The sequence below is a fragment of the Ranitomeya variabilis genome, chromosome 7 (genome assembly GCF_051348905.1).
Source record: "Ranitomeya variabilis isolate aRanVar5 chromosome 7, aRanVar5.hap1, whole genome shotgun sequence".
Lineage (NCBI taxonomy): Eukaryota > Metazoa > Chordata > Amphibia > Anura > Dendrobatidae > Ranitomeya > Ranitomeya variabilis.
Genome location: NC_135238.1, coordinates 95,606,624 through 95,625,262, shown reverse-complemented (window position 1 = coordinate 95,625,262; position 18,639 = coordinate 95,606,624). Strand labels below are relative to the sequence as shown.

Genomic DNA, 18,639 nt, shown 5'->3' with positions numbered 1-18,639 from the left:
AAAATCCATAGAAATATGCGTCCAGGGCTTCTCAGGGACCGGCAATGGCAAAAGCAACCCACTAGCACGGGAACAACAAGGCTTGGCCCGCGCACAAGTCCCACAGGACTGCACAAAAGAACGCACATCACGTGATAAAGAAGGCCACCAAAAGGACCTACCAACCAAGTCTGGTACCAAAAATACCAGGATGACCAGCCAACACAGAACAATGAACCTCAGAAATCACTCTACTAGTCCATCTATCAGGAACAAACAGTTTCCCCACTGGACAGCGGTCAGGTTTGTCAGCCTGAAATTCCTGAAGGACCCGTCGTAAATCAGGGGAAATAGCAGAAAGAACCACCCCTTCTTTCAAAATGCCGACCGGTTCAAGGACCTCAGGAGAATCAGGCAAAAAACTCCTAGAAAGGGCATCAGCCTTAATATTCTTGGAACCTGGAAGATACAAGACCACAAAATCAAAACGGGAAAAAAACAAGGACCATCGAGCCTGTCTAGGATTCAGCCGCTTGGCAGACTCGAGGTAAATCAAATTCTTATGATCGGTCAAGACCACAATACGGTGCTCAGCTCCCTCAAGCCAATGTCGCCACTCCTAAAATGCCCAATTCATAGCCAACAACTCCCGATTGCCAACATCATAATTGCGTTCAGCAGGCGAAAATTTACGGGAAAAGAATGCACACGGTTTCGTCAAGGAACCAACATGATCCCTCTGGGACAAAACGGCCCCTGCGCCAATCTCAGAAGCATCAATCTCAACCTGAAACGGAAGGGAAACATCCGGTTGGCGCAATATCGGAGCAGAAGTAAATCGACGTTTAAGCTCCTGAAAGGCAGAAACAGCCGCAGAGGACCAATTCGCCACATCAGCGCCTTTTTTTGTCAAATCGGTCAAGGGTTTAACCACGCTGGAAAAGTTAGCATTGAAACGGCGATAAAAATTTGCAAAACCCAAAAATTTCTGAAGGCTGTTTACGGACGTGGGTTGAATCCAATCATGAATGGCCTGAACCTTAACCGGATCCATCTCAATATATGAAGGAGAAAAAATAAAACCCAAAAAAGAAACCTTCTGCACCCCAAAGAGACACTTAGACCCCTTCACAAACAAAGCATTGTCACGAAGGATCTGAAATACTATCCTGACCTGTTCCACATGAGACTCCCAATTATCAGAAAGAATCAAAATATCGTCCAAATATACAATCAAGAATTTATCAATATAAGTCCGGAAGATATCATGCATGAAAGATTGAAAAACAGACGGAGCATTAGTGAGCCCGAACGGCATCACAAGGTATTCAAAATGGCCTTCGGGCTTATTGAACGCAGTTTTCCATTCATCACCCTGCTTAATACGAACAAGATTATACGCCCCCCGAAGGTCAATCTTCGTAAACCAACTAGCCCCCTTAATCCTAGCAAACAAATCGGAAAGCAAAGGTAAAGGGTATTGAAACTTGACCGTGATCTTATTCAAGAGGCGATAATCAATAAAGGGTCTCAAGGAGCCATCCTTCTTAGCAACAAAAAAAAATCCCGCTCCCATCGGTGAAGAAGATGGCCGAATATGCCCTTTCTCCAAAGACTCCTTAACATAACTCCGCATAGCGGTATGTTCAGGCACAGACAGGTTGAAGAGTCGGCCCTTAGGAAACTTACAGCCTAGAATCAAATCAATAGCACAATCACAGTCCCTGTGCGGTGGAAGAGAACTGGACTTGGGCTCATCGAATACATCCTGAAAATCAGACAAAAACTCTGGAATTTCGGAAGAGGAAGAAGAGGAGATGGACATTAAAGGAACATCATTATGAACCCCCTGACAACCCCAACTAGTCACAGACATAGACTTCCAATCCAACACAGGATTATGTACCTGCAACCACGGAAAACCTAACACGATAGCATCATGTAAATTATGCAATATCAGAAATCGACAATCTTCCTGATGGGCTGGCGCCATGCGCATGGTCACCTGTGTCCAAAACTGGGGCTTATTTTTAGCCAAAGGTGTAGCATCAATGCCCCTTAAAGGAATAAGGCTCTGCAAGGGCTGCAAGGGGAAACCACAACGCCTGGCAAACTCAAGGTCCATTAAGTTCAAAGCGGCGCCTGAATACACAAACGCCAAGACAGAAAATGATGACAATGAGCAGATCAAGGACACCGATAACAGAAATTTAGGTTGTACAGTACTGATGGTAAATGAACTAGCGATCCTCTTTGTCCGTTTAGGGCAGACTGAAATGACATGAGAAGCGTCGCCACAATAATAACACAACCTATTCTGATGTCTGAGTCCTTGTCGTTCTGTCCTAGACAGAATCCTATCACACTGCATTGGCTCAGGACTCTGCTCAGAGGACAACGCCACAGCGCGCACAGTTCTGCGCTCCCGCAAGCGCCGATCAATCTGAATGGCCAAAGACATAGAATCACTCAGACCGACAGGCGTGGGAAACCCCACCATAACATCTCTAACGGATTCAGAAAGACCCTTTCTGAAAATTGCAGCCAAAGCATCATCATTCCATTTAGTCAACACCGACCATTTTCTAAATTTCTGACAATACAATTCTGCCGCCTCTTGTCCCTGAGATAGGGCCAACAAGGTCTTCTCCGCTTCATCCACAGAATTAGGTTCATCATATAATAGTCCTAAAGCCTGAAAAAAGGAATCTACATTAAGCAAAGCCGGATTCCCAGATTCCAGGGAAAATGCCCAATCCTGTGGATCACCACGCAGCAGGGAAATGACGATTTTAACCTGCTGAATAGAATCCCCAGAGGATCGAGGTCTCAAAGCAAAAAACAGTTTACAGTTGTTTTTAAAACTCAAAAATTTGGACCTGTCACCAAAAAACAAATCAGGAGTAGGAATCTTCGGCTCTAAAACAGGAGTCTGAACAATATAATCAGAAATTCCCTGTACCCTAGCAGCAAGCTGGTCTACACAAGAAGCTAATTCCTGAACATCCATGCTAACACAAGACTCCTTAGCCACCCAGAGAAAAAGAGGGAAGAAAAGGCAAAGCAAACTGCAGAAAAAAAAATGACTCAACACCTTTCTTCCCTTCTTCTGAGATGCATTTAACTCATAGTGGGCCAGTTGTACTGTTATGATCCGGTGACTTTGGAGCCGCATGAACTTTCTCTGGAGTAGGTGGAAACTGTACTGACCGCAAAACCTGAACTAACACCGCAACTAGAAGTAGCCGTGGGGTGTGCCTAACAAACCCTAGACACCTCGACACAGCCGGAGGACTAAATACCCCTGTAGATAGAAATAGGAATACTACCTTGCCTCAGAGCAGAACCCCAAAGGATAGGCAGCCCCCCACGAATATTGACTGTGAGTAGGAGAGGAAAGACACACGCAGGCAGAAAACAGGATTCAGCAAAAGAGGCCACTCTAGCTAAATAGGGAAAGATAGGACAGAATACTAAGCGGTCAGTATTAAAACCCTTCCAAAAATATCCACAGCAGATAATACAAAAAGTTCCACAATCTAACTAAAGACATGGAATGTATATCTGCCACTCCAGAGAATCCAACAAGACTGAGAAAATACTGACACAATCTAAGCTGGACAAAAAACACTGAATAGCACAGAATTATTAAGCACACAGCATGTGTGCCAGAGAAACAAAACCAGACACTTATCTTTGCTGATTTGGCAGAAGGCAGAAGGAACCAAAGCAGGACCAAAACCTCCCAACAACCATGGACACCTGGCAAGGACTAATGAATCCTGCACGCCTAAATACCCCAGTCAGAACTGCAATCAGCAGATACACCTGACCAGGACTGCAACTCAGGGGCAACTGCATTACCACCTACAACCACCGGAGGGAGCCCAAAAGCAGAATTCACAACACCCACCCCCCACCACATTACCACATACAATCCCACCCCCCACCACATTACCACACATAATCCCGCCCCCCACCACATTACCACACATAATACCGCCCCCACCACATTACCACACATAATCCCGCCTCCCCACATTACCACACATAATCCCGCCCTCCCACCACATTACCACACATAATACCGCCCCCCCACCACATTACCACACATAATCCCACCCCCCCACATTACCACACGAGGCTCCATAACCACACATTACCACACGAGGCTCCGTCCCAACACATTACCACACGAGGCTCCGTCCCGCCAAATTACCACACGAGGCTCTGTCCCCACACATTACCATACGAGGTTCCGTCCTTACACACTACCACACGAGGCTCCATCCCCACACAATACTGTACGAGGCTCCGTCCCTCCACATTACCACACGAAGCTCCGTCCCCACACATTACCACACGAGGCTCTGTCCCCACACATTACCACATGAGGCTGCGTCCCCACACTATTGAATGTTGTCATTATTTACTTTAGTTTAATCACTGGCGTTAATTAGATAGCAATGAGCATGCCGAGCGTTAGCTGGCTGGAAACCGCTAGTCATTACATACTGGTCATCCTTGTCTATGTTATGCGGTACCCTGAAGCAGTTCCCTTGAAAAACTCCTCTGTGAAAAGTATAGTCCGTGAGTTGGTCCACATTTTTCGCACATGATTACCGTGGGAGATCCTGACCAACCAAGGAACACGTTTTATGAGTAAGGTGATGAGGAAAATGTGTAAGGCCCTGCAAATTACACAACTAAAGACATCAGTGTACCATCCCCAGATGGACGGCATTGTGGAAATGTTGAATAAAACATTTAAGAGTATGCTTAAGAAAGTCGTAAAAAAGGACAGCAGAGGCTGGGACTGTCTCCTACTGTATCTGCTGTTCTCTATCTGGGAGATTCCACAAGCCTCTGTCGGATTCTCTCCATTTGAACTTCTGTATGGTCGACATCCGTGGGGTCTCTTTGATGTAGCGAAGGAAAACTGGGAAACCAAAGACTAGCCCCACCAACGCTTCATCGAGCACGTTCCCCAGATGCAGTAGAGGATTGCGAAGGTGATGCCCATCGTAAAAGGACATCTGCAGGCACAAGAGGCTCAAGCAAGGGTCTACAACCGATCAACCAAGGTGAGGCAGTTCAGCCTTGGGGACTGAGTCCTCATACTAATTCCCACAGTGGAGAGTAATTTCTTGGCCAAATGGCAAAGGCTCTGTGAGGTTGTGGAGAAGCTTGGTAAAGGAACTGCAAAGTTCATCAACCAAGTAGTAGTGGACAAAACACATGCATACATAATATGTATTATATATACATACACATATATATATATATATATATATATATATATATATATATATATACACACACACATTATATATATATATATACACATACATACACACACATTATATATATATATACACACATACATACACACACACATTATATATATATATATATATATATATATATATATATATATATATATATATATATATATATATATATATATATATATATATATATATATATATATACAGGTCCTTCTCAAAAAAATAGCATATAGTGTTAAATTTCATTATTTACCATAATGTAATGATTACAATTAAACTTTCATATATTATAGATTCATTATCCACCAACTGAAATTTGTCAGGTCTTTTATTGTTTTAATACTGATGATTTTGGCATACAACTCCTGATAACCCAAAAAACCTGTCTCAATAAATTAGCATATTTCACCCGTCCAATCAAATAAAAGTGTTTTTTAATAACAAACAAAAAAAACATCAAATAATAATGTTCAGTTATGCACTCAATACTTGGTCGGGAATCCTTTGGCAGAAATGACTGCTTCAATGCGGCGTGGCATGGAGGCAATCAGCCTGTGACACTGCTGAGATGTTATGGAGGCCCAGGATGCTTCAATAGCGGCCTTAAGCTCATCCAGAGTGTTGGGTCTTGCGTCTCTCAACTTTCTCTTCACAATAGCCCACAGATTCTCTATGGGGTTCAGGTCAGGAGAGTTGGCAGGCCAATTGAGCACAGTAATACCATGGTCAGTAAACCATTTACCAGTGGTTTTGGCACTGTGAGCAGGTGCCAGGTCGTGCTGAAAAATGAAATCTTCATCTCCATAAAGCATTTCAGCCGATGGAAGCATGAAGTGCTCCAAAATCTCCTGATAGCTAGCTGCATTGACCCTGCCCTTGATGAAACACAGTGGACCAACACCAGCAGCTGACATGGCACCCCACACCATCACTGACTGTGGGTACTTGACACTGGACTTCAGGCATTTTGGCATTTCCTTCTCCCCAGTCTTCCTCCAGACTCTGGCACCTTGATTTCCGAATGACATGCAAAATTTGCTTTCATCAGAAAAAAGTACTTGGGACCACTTAGCAACAGTCCAGTGCTGCTTCTCTGTAGCCCAGGTCAGGCGCTTCTGCCGCTGTTTATGGTTCAAAAGTGGCTTTACCTGGGGAATGCGGCACCTGTAGCCCATTTCCTGCACACGCCTGTGCACGGTGGCTCTGGATGTTTCCACACCAGACTCAGTCCACTGCTTCCTCAGGTTCCCCAAGGTCTGGAATCGGTCCTTCTCCACAATCTTCCTCAGGGTCCGGTCACCTCTTCTCATTGTACAGCGTTTTCTGCCACATTGTTTCCTTCCAACAGACTTACCATTGAGGTGCCTTGATACAGCACTCTGGGAACAGCCTATTTGTTGAGAAATTTCTTTCTGGGTCTTACCCTCTTGCTTGAGGGTGTCAATGATGGCCTTCTTGACATCTGTCAGGTCGCTAGTCTTACCCATGATGGGGGTTTTGAGTAATGAACCAGGCAGGGAGTTATTAAAAGCCTCAGGTATCTTTTGCATGTGTTTAGAGTTAATTAGTTGATTCAGAAGATTAGGGTAATAGGTCATTTAGAGAACCTTTTCTTGATATGCTAATTTATTGAGACAGGTTTTTTTGGGTTATCAGGAGTTGTATGCCAAAATCATCAGTATTAAAACAATAAAAGACCTGACAAATTTCAGTTGGTGGATAATGAATCTATAATATATGGAAGTTTAATTGTAATCATTACATTATGGTAAGTAATGAAATTTAACACTATATGCTAATTTTTTGAGAAGGACCTGTGTGTGTATATATATATATATATAATATGTGTGTGACTAATAATTATGCACGCAGTGTATATATATGTGTGTGTGTGTGTGTGTGTGTGTGTGTGTGTGTGTGTGTGTATAAATATATATATATATATATATATATATATATATATATATATATATATATATATATATATACACACATACACGCACACACATATACACACTGCGTGCAGAATTATTAGGCAAGTTGTATTTTAGAGTATTATTTTTATTATTGATCAACAACTATGTTCTCAATCAACCCAAAAGTTGGCTATCTGTTTGTGCAGGTAACTATTACTGTGCAGAATTATTAGGCAACTTAATAAAAAACCAAATATATCCCCATCTCACTTGTTTATTTTCACCAGGCAAACCAATATAACTGCACAAAATTTAGAAATAAACATTTCTAACATGCAAAAGCAAAACCCCAAAAAATTAGTGACCAATATAGCCACCTTCCTTTATGATGACACTAACAGCCTTCCATCCATAGATTCTGTCAGTTGCTTGATCTGTTTACGATCAACATTGCGTGCAGCAGCCACCACAGCCTCCCAGACACTGTTCCGAGAGGTGTACGGTTTTCCCTCCCTGTAGATCTCACATTTTATGAGGGACCACAGGTTCTCTATGGGGTTCAGATCAGGTGAACAAGGGGGCCATGTCATTATTTTTTCTTCTTTGAGACATTTACTGGCCAGCCACGCTGTGGAGTAGTTGGAGGCATGTGATGGAGCATTGTCCTGCATGAAAATCATGTTTTTATTGAACGATACTGACTTCTTCCTGTACCACTGCTTGAAGAAGTTGTCTTCCAGAAACTGGCAGTAGGTCTGGGAGTTGAGCTTCACTCCATCCTCAACCCGAAAAGGTTCCACAAGTTCATCTTTGATGATACCAGCCCATACCAGCACCCCACCTCCACCTTGCTGGCGTCTGAGTCGGAGTGGAGCTCTCTGCCTTTTACTGATCCAGCCTCTGGCCCATCAAGAGTCACTCTCATTTCATCAGTCCATAAAACCTTTGAAAAGTCAGTCTTAAGATATTTCTGGGCCCAGTCTTGACGTTTTATCTTATGTTTCTTGTTCAAAGGTGGTTGTTTTTCAGCCTTCCTTACCTTGGCCATGTCCCTGAGTATCGCACACCTTGTGCAGTAACGTTGCAGCTCTGAAATATGGCACAACTGGTGGCAAATGGCATCTTGGCAGCTTCACGCTTGATTTTCCTCAATTCATGGGCAGTTAGTTTGCGCCTTTTTTGCCCAACACGCTTCTTGCAACCCTGTTGGCTATTTGCCATGAAACGCTTGTTTGTTCGGTGATCACGCTTCAAAAGTTTGGCAATTTCAAGACTGCTGCATCCCTCTGCAAGACATCTCACAATTTTGGACTTTTAAGAGCCTGTCAAATCTCTCTTCTGACCCATTTTTCCAAAGGAAAGGAAGTTGCCTAATAATTAAGCACACCTTATATAGGGTTTTGATGTCATTAGACAATACCCCTCCTCATTACAGAGATGCACATTACCTGATTTACTTAATTTGTAGTTGGCTCTCAAGCCTGAACAGCTTGGAGTAGGACAACATGCATAACATGTATAAAAAGTATCATGTGATCCAAAAAACAGCTTGACTAATAATTATGCACGCAGTGTATATGTGTGTGTGTGTGTGTGTGTGTGTGTGTGTGTGTGTGTGTGTGTGTGTGTGTGTGTGTGTATGTATGTATGTATGTATGTATATGTATGTATATATATATATATATATATATATATATATATATATTATATATAACACACACAAACAGTGTGTGTGTGTGTGTGTATATATGCCTTACATGCCTCCTCAGCATCCTTCTATTCACCGTGCCGCTTCTCCCCGAGTCAGGCCGCTCCGCTAGACTGCCTCCTGCTGCACAGCTACATCTGCTTATGGCATTCATTTAGCCTTAAAGGAGCGTGGCCAGTCTCTGCTGGAATTTAACCCTGCTAGGTCCTGCAGATATTTTGCTCCCCAGCCTATCCTGTGCTAGCAGGGCCTTCATTAGGCATTAGGCAGATCCACCTACCTCTCCCGCCTGAACATTAGTTCCCAGTCTGTTTGTCCTGCAAGTGATTTGTTTCAGCTAGTGTGTTTCTGTTTCTCCTGTTACAGAACCAGCTTGTCTACCCGTCCTGTCTGACCTCTCTGCTCTTGACCTTGGCTACATATCCTTAACCTGTGCTGACTACTCCAAACTCGGACCATCTGACCACATTTTTGTCTTTGCCCTCCAGTACTGCGCATATGTGCCTCTGACCCTCCAGTCATCTGCTGCAGTCCCGGGGACTGCGTTGGACCTGATGTCTACCAGCATCCCAGTCTATCCTCACCACCAGAGGCTATAGTGAAGACTCGATAGGCCCCTAGTGAAGCCTCTCGAGTAAGCCTGGCCCATGGCATACTGGGTTCACACCCACCAGAGATACATTACGTTTGGGCCATGGACCCCGCTGAGAGGTCTGGATCCAGGAATCCCACGACGACTGTACAAGTGTTGTACGAGATTGTCTGCTCTCATAATGAACCTCATGACCATTTGATATAGGCCATCAATATGCTGGCAACCCAGTTGCAGGGTCTGTCCACCCGTCCAGTACGCCAACTACATTGGAATATGTTTTGCACCTGTTGTTCCATTGACCCCCAGAGACAACCTCGGCCTGAGTCTAGAAAACAGAAGAACCTAAGAGGAAGTTTACGACGATGATGAATAGTGGACTGTACCGATCAAGCAGAGCTTAAAGGGAACCTGTTACCCCCAAAATCGATGATGAGGTAAGCCCACAGTCATCAGGGGCTTATCTACAGCATTCTGGAATGCTGTAGATAAGCACCCATTGTTACCTGAAAGAGGAGAAAAAGAGGTTAGATTATACTCACCCAGGGGCGGTCCCGCTGCGGTCCGGTCCGATGGGTGTCTCAGGTCCGCTCCAGCACCTCCTATCTTCATTCCATGATGTCCTCTTCTGGTCTTCACGCCGCGGCCCCGGTGCAGGCGTACTTTGTCTGCCCTGTTGAGTGCAGAGCAAAGTACTGCAGTGAGCAGGCACCGGGCCTCTCTGACTTTTCCGGCACCTGCGCACTGCAGTACTTTGCTCTGCCCTCAACAGGGCAGACAAAGTACACCTGTGCCGAAGCCGCGGCGTGAAGACAAGAAGAGGAAGTCATGGAATGAAGATGGGAGGCCTGGACCGGACCGCGACGCCCATCGGAGCGGGACCGCCCCGGGGTGAGTATAATCTAATGTTTTTTCTCTTCTTTCAGGTAACATCGAGGGCTTATCTACAGCATTACAGAATGTAGTAGATAAGCCCCTGATGACGGTGAGCTTACCTCACCATCGATTTTGGGGGTGACAGGTTCCCTTTAAAAAACAATACAGCTCTGGCACCCAAACCACAGCCGCAACTACAGAGGGAGAGAGAAGGCCTAGAGAGTCCTTGGACCCTGCTGCCTTTTTAAATTAACTAACTAGACCACTATAAGGTGATGTTATGGATTATCATTGATGTATTGTAATTTCATTTTTCTTCTCTCAATGGGCTCCTATACTACTCACAGAGAAAGACAGTCCTTGTGAAAAGGAACATGACATTAGTGGTGAGTGAAATATGGACTTTCACACTACCCACACAACTTGTGAATGGTAAACATCAAAAGATTACAATTCATACTTGTGTGACCAAAAAATATTATATAAAATTTGCCTCTGACTCTTACTTTCCCTCTCAAATATTTCCCAGCAGTCATTATGAAAGGAAACATACCTTTATTAACGAAGTGATAACGATTGCTCCGGCATTGACCATTGGGTTGTGTGGCTTTTCTGGAATACATAAAGATACAGCAACATTTTACTAGCACACATATGAATTTACTATTCCTCGAAAAAAATACAAAATTGAGATAATTATCATAAACAGATCATCAAATCAATTTACATAAATACTCTGCTACAACGACTTTCAACTATTATAAAAATTGGACACTAACTGGATCTTGTGAAAGACTATTAAAGAACATCTGAGCACTAAAATGTAGCGATTTATTGATTGCTTTAAAATATGTGAATGAAAACGGTTAAATTAGCAAGAATCACCAAGAATTGCTCAATGCTACAATTTCATTGCTTAGTCGCTTTTTGCAGTTCAGTTCTGGTTGCCAGTACAAAACAGGGATTCTCTTCAGTTAGTATGAATAAGGCCAGGGGCACACTTGCAAGTGCAATGCGAGAAACTTGCGCGACTCTGGCATCAATACCCAGCACTGCCGCTGGTACTCGGGACCGGGGTGTGCGGCTGCATGTATTTCTATGCAGCTGAATGCTCCGGTCCCGAGAGCCGGCAGCAGCGATGGGTATTGATGTGAGAGACTAGCGCGAGTTTCTCGCAAGTGTGACACTGGCCTAACAAAGACGAGCAGCAAAACTAATAAATGGCATGGAGAACATAAACCATTAACATTTATAGATTTTTTTAAACTTGAAAATAGATGAATAAGGACTTATTCACATATCAGAATTTGGTGAGCATTTGGCATCAGTATTCATACAATACCATGTCTAAAGAAAACACGGACAATCTATCAGTAGGATCAACCCTCCTAAGTCATCTATACGGGCATGTAAATCATAGGAAGCTGAATCAAATTATATCTGATATCTATGATCCGATGTCATATTCCAGAGAAATCCACATTTTCCATATAGAAGACCATCAAATCAAATGTAACTTTTATTTCTATTACCGTATATACTTGTGTATAAGCCGAGTTTTTCAGCACATTTTTTGTGTGCTTAAAACGCCCCCTTTGGCTTATATATGAGTTATTGTCCCAGAGACTGCAGGGGAGGGGGAGCGGTGGAGCAGCGGGTCACAGAGGAAAGAGCCGGCGGCTGCAGCTGCAACTGTGCCCGCTGCTAAAGAGAATATCGTAGTTACTCACCGATAACGGTATTTCTCTGATCCCATGACGGCACCACGGAGAGAGAGGGATCCGCCCTCAGGGACAGGAAACCCACAGGATAAAAAGGCGGGACCTCTCCTCCACCTCAGTTTGGTTTACAGAGCCTTAACAGGACTTCAGTTGTAATTTAATTGGTTATTTACAAGCACAAAAATCATCATATACATATATATATTTATTTATTTTTCTTGCGACACCGCGTGACAAACATTAGTAGTGTGCACACCCATATGTGAAGGGAGGGAATATACGGGTGCCGTCATGGGATCAGAGAAATACCGTTATCGGTGAGTAACTACGATATTCTCTTACCCCCATGACGGCACCACGGAGAGAATTTCAAAGAATGTGTATTTAGGGTGGGATTACTGCCTCCAGAACTCTTCTACCAAAGGTTAAGTCTGAAGAGGGAGTTAGGTCAAGTTTATAGTGCTTAAAAAATGTAGAGGGAGAGGACCAAGTGGCTGCTCTACATATCTGGTCAATCGAGCTCGCTCTGCCCAAGAGGTTGCCACCGATCTGTTTGAATGGGCCTTAATTGTGTCTGGAACCTCTTCCTCGGATTAGGTATATGACAAGGTGATGGCATCCCTTACCCATTTCGCCAACCTGGCTTTTGATGCTTTGTGTCCCTTGTTTGGCCCCTGAAAACAGACAAACAGAGCCCTCCCTTTCCTGTACTCCCTCGTGGCTGATAATAATGGATTAGACATCTCTTCACATCTAGCGTGTGCAGAGTTCTTTCTTTTTCATTTTTGGGATTTGGACAAAAGGATGGTAAAGATATTTCTTGGGTTCTATGAAATCTTGATGCCACTTTAGGAAGGTAGGATGGATCAATCCTAAGGACCACTCTGTCCTCTAATATCTGGGTTAGAGGTGGGTAAGCTGATAGAGCCTGCAAATCACTGATCCTGCGATCTGAGGTTAGTGCTACCAGCAGAGCGGTTTTCAGGGAAATTATTTTTAAGGAAACCTGCGATAGGGGTTCAAAAGGCGCTTTAGTTAGTGCCGAAAGAACTAGGTTCAGATCCCAGGGAGGATAAGTGTGATGTATGACAGGTCTAGATCTAGTTGAAGCTTTAATAAACCTTTTTATCCAGTGGTTCCCTGCCAAGTCATGGTTATAAAGGGCGCCTAATGCTGCGATTTGAACTTTTACAGTGCTTGTTGCCAAGCCTTTCTCTAACCCTTTTTGGAGGAATTCCAGTACTTCCTGAATTGGGATTTCTTCTGATAAGCTGACCCCTGAACTAGAGAGGAATTTTTTTCCAGACTTTGCCATAGTAGTTACTGGTTTTCTTCTGGCCAACAGAGTTGAAACTAGATTTGGAGAAAACCCACTCCCAGTTAAAAGTTCCCGCTCAAATTCCAGGCCGTCATATGCAAGTTTTTTATTTGTGGATGATTTACTGGCCCCTGGCGCAGAAGGTTTGGGATATCTGGGAGGACCCAAGGCTCTGATAATGACATTAGGCGTAGCCATGGAAACCACGTTCTTTTTGGCTAAAACGGGGCTATCATGATCACTCTTGCTCTGTCCTCCCTGATCTTTTTTAGAACTAATGGAACTAAAGCTATCGGAGGAAAGGCATGAGCTAGTTTGAAATTCCAGGGAATTAGAAAAGCGTCTAGGGTCACTGGATTCCCCCGTGGATCTATTGAGCAAAATGCCTGTGTTTTCCGGTTTTGACTGTTTGCAAACAGATCTATATCTGGGGCCCCCCACCGATCCACTATGTGATTGAATATCTTCGTGTTTAATTCCCATTCCCCCTGTTTTAGTTGCGTTCTGCTTAAAAAAATCTGCAGTCTGATTCTCTGTCCCTTTGATGTGAAGGGCTGTCAGGGAGGACAGGTTGGCTTCTACTTGAGACAGGATGGATTTTGTCACTTTCATCAGAGGTTGTGACCTTGCCCCCCCCCCTGATGATTCAAATACGCCACAACCACCCTGTTGTCTGTCAGTACTCTTACGTGATGGGAACGGAGGGAGACTAAAAAGTGATTGAGGGCATACTTTACTGCCAAAAGCTCTTTCATGTTTGAAGTGAGGGGTTTTTCTTCCCCTGACCAAGGACCTTGAGCAATTTGACCGTTTAGGTGGGCTCCCCAACCCCATGGGCTTGCATTCGTGGTCAGGGTTACTGAAACCGGACATACCCATGGAACTCCTCTGATGAGATTGGACGGGTCTGTCCACCAAGCTAGGGAAGCTATTGTTTGTGAGGATATTTTTAATCGCTTCTCTAAATCTCCCTTTAAGCGGAATTCTGCTTCTAATATTTCCCACTGGAGATCTCTGGAGTGACCCTGAGCCCATTGAACGGCTGGAATGCAAGCCGTCATTGATCCTAGTATAGACATTGCTTTCCTTAAAGTAAAGACTGGAGAATGTCTCAAATGGTCCACTAGTTGTATCATCTTGGACACTTACTTCTGGAAGACGACATTCTTGTTTTGTTGAGTCTATTATTATCCCTAAGTATTGTTGTACTTGTGTTGGGATAAGTCTGGATTTTTCCAGATTGAATAACCACCCTAGATTTGATAGGGCTGCCATTACTCTGTCTAGTTGCTGACTGCAATGGAGAGGAGATCTGCCCATCACTAGGATGTCGTCCAGATAAGGGACAATCAATATATCTTGCTCCCTTATGTGGGCCATTACTTCCGCCATTAGTTTTGTAAACACCCTCGGTGCAATGGCAAGGCCGAACGGAAGCGCTCTGTATTGATAATGTTTCAGTTCCCCTTGTATCATTACTGCCACTCTGAAATATTTTTGGTAATCCGGATGGATCGGCACATGATAGTATGCGTCTTTTAAGTCTATGACGGTCATAAAGCAAGACGGATGAAGGGTTCTGACACATGATTTTATTGTTTCCATCTTGAACTTTTCTGTCACTAGGTATTTGTTTAATTTCTTCAAGTTTATTATTGCTCGGAAAGTCCAGTCCGGCTTTGTCCGAAGAAAAAGAGGAGAGTAGAAACCTGTTGCTTCCTCCTGTTGTGGGACTTCCTGTAGGACATTCTTTGTTAGTAGACTGAGGACTTCTTTCTGGATGCTCAGCTGTTCGATCTCGGATTTCCTTTGCGGTGTTACTACAAATTGATGGTGTGGCCTTGTATGAAATTTCAGCTTTAGGCCCGTCTCTATTATATTTAAAGTCCAAGTGCTCCCAGATATTTTTTTCCAGGCTTGGAGAAAGTAAGTCAGTCTCCCTCCTACCTGGGGCGCACCTTCATTGGGGCTGTTTTTTATTATCCGGCTTGTTGAACATGAAGCCTCCCCTTTTAAATTTTTTATCTTCCCATCCATCTTTTTGGTTTTTTGGGGGACGTCTTCACATAAATTTCTTCCCTCGAAAGGGCCGCCTATAGGATTGGTTGGGAAATCCTGGAAAAGCGTTATTCTTGTCTTTTCGAGGATATCATCTAGGGTAGGCCCAAACAAAAATTCCCCTTCACACGGTATGGAGCATAGCTTTGCCTTTGTTTGTAAGTCACCTGGCCAGCACTTCAGCCATAGTGCTCTTCTGGCTGCATTTGAAAATGAAGCTGATCTTGCTGTCAGCCTTACTGAGTCTATGGAAGCATCTGCTAAAAATGCCGCAGCTCCCCTCATGATTGACACAGAGACCAATATAGACTCTCTTGGTGTTTTATTTTTTAATTGGGTCTCCAGGTGATCCAGCCAAACCATTAATGCTCTGGCCGTGCATGTAGCAGCTATGCCAGGTTTTAACCCTCCGCTAGCGGCTTCCCAGGATCCTTTTAAGAATACATCTGATCTCTTATCCATAGGATCCTTGAGGGTTCCCATATCCTCAAAGGGTAAAGCGAATTTTTTTAGAAGCTTTCGCAATAGCGACATCCAATTTTGGTGCTTTTCCCCATGAAGCACAAGCTGGGTCATCAAACGGATATTTCCTTTTAGGGGTTAACAGGACTTTTTTATCTGGCCTCTTCCACTCCTTCATTACGGCCTGTATTTTTTCGTTTAACGGAAACACCATATGTTTCTTCTGTTCTAGGCCACTAAACATAAGGTCTTGTGCAGTTTTTTTAGAACGAGTGTCTGCCAGCCCCATGCTTGTTCTAACCATTTTAACTAAAGCATGTTTCTTCAATAGGGAAACAGTTGCGGCCGCCTTCTGAGGATGCGGAGGATGATGAGGAGGAGGATGTAGAGCTATCCGAACTGTAAGGTACACTATCTTCCTTGCTGGAACTGTAATCTGGGGATCTATTTTTTCGTTTTCTCTTACGGCTTTTTACACTCTTTAGCGCATCTTCTACTTGGGTTTTAATTAAGTCTTTGAGCTCAGACGCAAATCTTGGGGTCTCTTCATTTATGGTGTTCTCTATGCATAAGGCACAGAGCTTTTTTGCCCATGTAGCTGGTAAATCTGCTGAGCAGAGCGGGCACACTTTATGTTTGGTTTTCGCCTGGCATTTCTTCCCCTAAGAAATACAATAAACCCCTATTTAGAATATATATATTCACGGAGGTCACTTACCCTCCTAACGTGAGGAAGATACCGGTTCTGTTCTTGGGGATGCCTCCTCCATTTGAACCACTGTTTTCCTCCTGGATCCACTGGAGTCTCTGCTGCGTTGGGATCCTGAGCTGTGGCGCTGCATAGGTTAATCCTGCTTTTGTCTCCTCTGCGGGTGACGGCGCTCCTGCGGGTCTTTCTCCAGCGGGGATTGCGGAGTTTCCTCCACCGACTGCTCTTTTCCACTCATAGTGGTACTATTTGAGCATCGGTGTCCTGTTTCTCTGCCGATTTTATCTTCATTGTGCGGCGCAAGGCAACATCCGGTCTACCCAGAGGTACCTTACGCCGCCCTGGAAATGACCCCCCCGCACCTGCGCAGTAAATTGCCGCCTGACCTCGCGCGCGCCCTACTGGCTGCCGGCTCACAGGAGGGACGGAGGGATCGCCGCAGCCGCCGCTGCTTCACCGTACCAGAGCCTCCTGTCGGTGACCGCTGTCACCTCCTCCCATGAGCCCCTCAGACCGGCGGTGTCACACCAGGTAGCCGCCGCTACCTACTACCGGCTGCTGTGGAAGAGAAGAGGCAGACTCGGTTCCTCTTCACTGCCTCTTCTCCACACATACACACAGTGCCCGCCGACCCCGGAATGTGCTTTCAGGGAGGACATCCATCTACGACCGCGGCAGGGCCCCCGCTGCCTGAATTCGGCCCAGATGGTCCCTGGTATCCCGCGACGACGTGGTAAGCTGTGGGTTCCCCGTCAGGGACAGGAAACCGAACTGAGTTGGAGGAGAGGTCCCGCCTTTTTAACCTGTGGGTTTCCTGTCCCTGAGGGTGGATCCCTCTCTCTCCGTGGTGCCGTCATGGGGGTAAGAGAAATTAATATTCACTACGCTGGTAGTGAATATTAATTTCTCTTATAGCGCGCACAGTTACAGCCGCAGCCACCGGCTTCCAGGACACATTCTACTTTACCTTCCCTGCGCGCCCTCATTGCATCTCGTTCCGGTGCCAGCAGCTCTTCCGGCTGAGCAATCGCGAGTCCCCGCTTATTAAGGTAATGAATATTCACCCCTCTCCACTCCCATAGGCGTGAAGTGAATATTCATTAAGTTAATGAGCGGGGACACATGATCGCTCGGCCAGAAGAGCTGCTGGCGCCGAAACAAGATGCAGCGAGGGTACGTAGGGAAGGTAAGTAGGGTATGCATACAAGGATAGGGGATAAGGAGCCAAGCATACAAGAACAGGGACGGGGGAGCCATGAATTCAGGGACAGGGACTGGGGAGCCATGCATACAAGGATGGGGATAAGGAGCCATGCATACAGGGATAAAGAGCCATGCATACAGGGATGGGGAGCCATGCATACAGGGACGGGGATAAGGAGCCATGCATACAGGGATGGGGATAAGGAACCATGCATACAGGGATGGGGAGCCATGCAGACAAGGATAGGAATGGGGAGCCAGGCATACAAGGACGGTGAGCCATGCATACAAGGACGGGGAGCCAGGCATACAAGGACAGTGAGCCATGCATACAAGGATGGGGAGCCAGGCATGCAAGGACGGTGAGCCATGCATACAAACAAGGACAGGAACGGGGAGCCATGTATTCCAGGATAGGGATGAGGGGACAATGCATACCCGGCTTATACTCGAGTCAATAAATTTTCCCAATTTTTCATGGCAAAATTAGGTGCCTCGGCTTATACTCGGATCGACTTATTCTCTAGTATATACGGTAATTAAAATAAAGAATACACAAAGGGTATAAAATGTTTTGTCTCTAATCTGCCTCAGAAGGCTGCAGTTATTTTATGCAGTATTCCTGCTAATTTATATTTAGAAAGTGTGTAGCACCCGGTATGCTAATACATATTGGCAGAATATGAGAACAAATTTTTTGCACCAGCGTCCCCCAACATGTTTCACCTGGCTAGCGGCATCATCAGGGGATGGCACATAGGCTTAATGGATTCCACTCGTGGATGTTCCGGGCACATGTCAGCTGTTCA

At 44.8% G+C, this 18,639-nt stretch overlaps 1 protein-coding gene across 5 annotated transcripts in view; it reads right to left on the bottom strand.

The window, feature by feature from the left end:
- The window catches only part of GLS (glutaminase), a 746,320-nt gene that overhangs the window by 445,267 nt on the left and 282,414 nt on the right, over positions 1-18,639 (bottom strand). For all 5 annotated transcript variants that reach the window (XR_013218256.1, XM_077275591.1, XM_077275592.1 and 2 more), the window contains exon 7: positions 10,913-10,971. Coding sequence is in view for 4 of the 5 variants with exons in the window: in XM_077275591.1 (XP_077131706.1) it covers positions 10,913-10,971 (59 nt within the window). In the remaining variant the exon portion in view is untranslated. The remainder of the gene's footprint in view (positions 1-10,912; positions 10,972-18,639) is intronic.